This window comes from Microtus ochrogaster, chromosome 8 (assembly GCF_000317375.1).
Source record: "Microtus ochrogaster isolate Prairie Vole_2 chromosome 8, MicOch1.0, whole genome shotgun sequence".
NCBI lineage: Eukaryota > Metazoa > Chordata > Mammalia > Rodentia > Cricetidae > Microtus > Microtus ochrogaster.
This window is the reverse complement of record NC_022015.1, coordinates 71,205,663-71,210,591: the sequence shown is the minus strand read 5'-3', so window position 1 is coordinate 71,210,591 and position 4,929 is coordinate 71,205,663. Positions and strand designations below refer to the sequence as shown.

The following is a 4,929-nucleotide window of genomic DNA, read 5'->3' as shown; positions in this document are numbered from 1 at the left end:
ACCCCTTCTACAGCCTCAGAGCTAGGCCCTTCGAGGATGGGGCCAAGTACGTCCTGGGCAGTCAGAGGGTTTGGGGGCGCTCTCTGGCCTGCCTGCCTGTTTCATTCCCCCTTTCTTTCTCCTTCCCTCTTCTGCCCTTGGGTCTCTCTAGCTCCCCAGACTAGCGGCCTGGCAGCAACCTAACAACCCCCACCCCCTCCAGCAAGGGCGAAATTGCTAAACTTGTAGCAATAATGACCCTGCATTCAGACAGCCGACTCCCGCTGAACCTCTCCGCGCCCCGGCCCGCCCGGCCTAATCAGAGTGCCCCTCCCTGTTGCCCGCCCAGCCCCCGGCCCCCCGGCCGCCCCTTCCCCCCACACACAAAAAAAAATCGGGGAACAAAACCCCCCGCGCATTTCTCCGTCCCTCTGTTGAGCAGACTGTTGCACAAAGCACCCGCTCTGAGAAGCAATGGGGAGCTGGGGGGGACGTCAATCCGACGCGCTGGGGTTTTTGTTCGCACAGGGGACCTCGCCTTCCTACCACACCTTTTGTTCGGGACTCCAATAAAAAGCCATTCTTTCCGCACCTTCCCGGCCCGGAGCCGCCTTTCAGCCAGACCCGGCCCCACAATGGCGCGGCGCTCAGAGGCCTCCCCATTCACCCGCCTTGGCACGCTCACAATCGGCCGTGTGGCAGCACAGGCCTCGCACAGGCATTCTCCGCAAGTGACAAGGAGCCGCATAAAGCCGCGGCCGCCGGGGGAGAAGGGAGGGCGGCCGAGGGGGAGAGCTCGGCCCCGGCGGGGCGCAATGCAGCGCCCCCGGGCGCGCTGGAAGGCCCGGTGGTGGCCGAGAAAGGAGCCACCCAAGGCTGAGCCTGGAGGCTAGCTTTTCGTCTTTCTGGGAGACCCTCGAAGTGGGGCAGAGTCTCCGCTTGACCGAGGCAGGTCCCCGCACCAAGTCAGTGCATCTGGATAAAATGTAGCGGTGGGTGGGGGATTACAAAGTCCTGGACCTCAGAAGACCGAGAGCCTCCCTCCAGCCTGTTTGGCCCACAACACTAAAGAGAAATTAATGAACAAAGCGGTGAAGAGACCAAACTAGCAGCCTGGGGCCTGGCTCAGGAGCACCAGGCCGAGATGCCCAGGGTGCTTTTCCTCACTTCCCGCCCTGCTTAAGGGGGGGGGGGCGCTAAACAAGTCTGCAGCAAAGTCAAACAGTTCAGAAATATTGCACCTTCTTTATTGACTCCTGTAGTGTATGACAGCGGCTGTGTACACGGCGTGTGGATATAGTTATATAGAGAGATAATGTGCTGAATACAGGATACAAAACAGAAAGGAAACCAACCTGGGACACCTAAGCTGGCCGCCAGGTCCTGGATTTGCTCAGCTGCCTCCCTTCCCCCAACTTTCGATCTCACTGGGGTGGTGGTCTCCAAGAAGAGTCCCTTGACAATCCAGAGATGCGGGCGGAGTCTGTCTCAGAAGAGAGGCAGCTGGAAAACGAAAATCCACTGTGTTGTGGCGCTCCAGGCTAGGAAAAAGGGCTGGGAATCGGTGGATTCAAGCCACTACCCCATTTTCCTCTCCTTCACACTAGTTTTCTTTTTCGTTTTTCTTTTTTCTTTTTCTTCCTTTATTTTCCTGTTTGGTCTGGTTCCCCCGACCGACCATACTTCGAGAAGGCCAAGTGTAGGCCGAAGGAGAAAAGCCCTCTTCCGGAGAGCAAGTGACAGTCGGAGTTCCAGCCTCCCGCACTCCCCGCAGAGCCAGGGTGGGGGGCCAACCTCTTCACTGGAGCCTGGCCCGTGTTTCTGTCTCAGACAGTCTGGACGACTGGACCAGGGCGTCCGTTTCTCCGCTGAGCCCCAGACCTAGAGTGTGCTGCGACCCTGGCCCCTCGGGGAGCGGTATGTCTATTTTATTTTAACGAGGGGACCTGGCCCTTGGGTCCGGCCTTTCTCGTGTCTCATTCCCGCGGCGCCAAGCTGCGGTAGGACGCCCGCCGCGTGTCCCGTCCTGTCCTTACCAAGCCCTGATGCCCTGCAAGGTCCCCTGTGCGCACGCCGGCCCGGCTGCGGCGCCCTGGTGCAAGGGTTGAGCGCCGCCACCACTGCCAAAGCCTCCCAGGTTGCTCACGTTCACAAAGGATCCGCCTCCGGTGGCGCTGCAGGCGGGCTGCATGGCGGAGGTCGCTGCCGAGGCCCCGCCGCCGCCACCGCCTGTCGGATAGGCGCAGCCGTAGCTGCCGCTGTAGGCCGCGGCTGCGGCTGCTGCTGCAGCCGCTGCTGCTGCGGCGGCGGCCGAGTTCCCGTAGCCGTAGGCGGGGAAGCTGTTGTAGGAATAGGCGCCGGCGCCCACGCTGTAGGGCGAGCCATAGGCCTGCGCGCTGGGCGTGACGCACGGCTTGCCGTCCCGCACCAGCACCGGCACTGCCACGCGGCGAGGTGGCGGCGGCGGGGCGTGCGTCCCCAGCTCCAGGGACTTGTCCTGCCGCTGTCTCTTGCACTTGTACCTGCGATTCTGGAACCAGATTTTCACCTGCGTGGACGTGAGCTTCAGACTGCTGGCGAGGTGCTCGCGCTCGGGCGCCGACAGGTACCGCTGCTGCTTGAACCTGCGCTCCAGCTCGAAGACCTGAGCTTGCGAGAAGAGCACCCGCGGCTTCCGGCGGCTGCGCGGCTTCGGCCTCTCGCCGTCCTCGTTCACCTTACAGTCTGCCGTCGCTTCTAGAGACTTCTTCAGCTGGCAGCTTTCTGCGTAGAGAAGCAAGACCTTAGCCCCGTTCTGACTCCCTGTATAGCACCCCAACGCCCCGGCAGCACAGAGCACTCCATAGTAAATGCTTAGATCTGGAGAAAGTTAATAGTTTCTGGTACTCAAGGGCCCTGCGTCAGACCGAGCACCTCCCCGGGAGAAGGCACGTTTGGTGGGGAGTAGTTAGCTTGCATTTATTAGAACTTGAGTATCTGCGAGAAAAGAGATTAAGTGTGCAGCTCGACGCTAATAATAACTATTTTCAAGATGAAAGCTTGCGTCTACATTAACAACAGTATTTGCAAACTCGTTTGCCTACCACTCACCAAGGATACCTGAAGGTGTGAAACGTGTTGGTATTGGGGACAGGCAGCCGGGATGTACGGGTTGATTAAGAATTTTTTTTTTCTGCTCGGAAATATCTTAAGTGTAAGGCGCAACTCAAGAACTGATTTTTTTCTTATCAAAACTACTGTGTGAAACAATATTTGTATATTACCTTACATAGGAAAAAAGTTGGATGGACCAATTTAGACAGTTTTGTGTCTGTTTTAGGCCTGGAGAACAGACAGAGAAAAAAACCTTGGTCTCAGCCACATCAAACCTCCACTTGGAGAAGAGATTCTTTGATTCTGTCTTCCTTTCAGACATTTCCTGCGGGGTTATTCAGTTATCCGATTTTCCTACCACCTCTGGTTCGTTAAGCATCCAGAACCCCCAGCTAAATTCTTCACTTTACCCCACCCTATTGGCTTGCAGCCTGAGACACAAAGCTAACGCTAGGATTTTTTTTTTTTTTTAAGGCTTTCACTTCATGGGTGTGAGTGGTGCGGTCATTTGGAGTAGATCGTGCTCCCACACACCGACCATCCCCTCTCCTTCTCAGAGTGCTAGCTCCAAGCTCAGAAGTAAGGTAAAGTCCATCAAAGTTCCTTGTCTGCAAGGACGCCAAATACACAACCTGCTGGCACTGCCTTTTCGAGAAAGCCGGGGTGACTGCCCAGCCTCATTCTAGAACTCAACACACATTAGGCAGAAAAATGGCCAGATTACTGACTCCTTTTAGAGAAGAGGGGTGTTTGAGAAAACACACACACACACCCCACGATGTTAGAACCCAATCGCTGGGCCCCTGTCACTTCTCGCTTATCTGAACCCGGGCTGTAAAAAACCACTTTCCTTTCCCTTAGGGGCTGCTCCCGCTCCTCCCTGCTCTGCAGAAGAGCGGTCACCAGAACCACCACTTTCCCCCCTCTACCCTAGCTGCATCTCAGGTACTTGCACTTTGCAGAGCTGTCCTCGAACCTGGCTAGGCATGACTCTAGCCAAACGTGAAAGGGGCGGGTGGCCATGCTGGCACGGTTTGTGGGTTGTTTATGGGCTCTGAGCCATTGCCCCAGGTGTAGGGACGCATTTCCTTTCCCCCCTACTCACTTTGGCTCCGTTCTCTCACAACCTCCTCTTCTTGTTCCTTGGGCCTGCTGCAGGAGTCTCGAAGGACTGTATGGACATAGCTTTGTGGACAGAGACCTGAATCTCCGTGGCCCTCGGCAGCAGCTAGTGAGTTCAAATAGGACAGTTTCTCTCCCTCTTCTTCCTCGTCCTCCTCCCCTGCATCAGAAAACTGTGTCCCGTCAGTCGCAGCCAGCATGCAGGGAGCCGAGTGGAAGTGCTGCTCCAGCTCCGCCTGCAAGTGAGCTCCGTGGAAATGCTGCTGCTGCTCCAGATTCAAAATGTCTTTGACTGAGAAAGGGGTGGAGGTGACCGGGCTTGGTAACATCATCAGGGCCACTTAATTGTCCAGTCCAAATACTCAATAAATCCCGGCGGGGGCGGGGAGGCAGAGCGGCGGCTCCAGCTCTTCCTCTGGACTCCGAGGTGCTGCGGAGTCGAGCTTTTGACAGACGCGGTCCTGCTCCAGTCTAAATCGCCTCCATTGGCCGGGACCTGGGGGTCTGGGTTTTGTTACAGCCACTGCAAGGACTGGGGCCGGGGCTGTGAAGCCTCTGTCCGGGGGCCGTGCGTCACGTCGAGGGGCGGGGTCGGCATCCTGGCCTCCTTCCTAATTGGTTCTGGCATATGTGAGCCACGCCCTCAGCGTCCACCCAGTGGGATGTTGCTGCGCTACCAGAAATAGACAGGGACTAGAATAGGGTCTTGAGGTCCAAGTCGCTGTGGGAGAGCTG

At 57.2% G+C, this 4,929-nt stretch overlaps 1 protein-coding gene across 1 annotated transcript; it reads right to left on the bottom strand.

Moving 5' to 3' along the window:
• Positions 1-1,223: 1,223 nt before the first annotated feature.
• On the bottom strand, positions 1,224-4,526 carry Nkx2-3 (NK2 homeobox 3). Its single transcript, XM_005352321.2, has 2 exons — positions 4,178-4,526; positions 1,224-2,742 (listed from the first exon to the last, which is right to left on the bottom strand). The coding sequence occupies exons 1-2, from the start codon at positions 4,524-4,526 to the stop codon at positions 2,012-2,014; spliced, it is 1,080 nt and encodes a 359-aa protein (XP_005352378.1). The 3' UTR covers positions 1,224-2,011.
• Between the last annotated feature and the right edge of the window lie 403 nt (positions 4,527-4,929).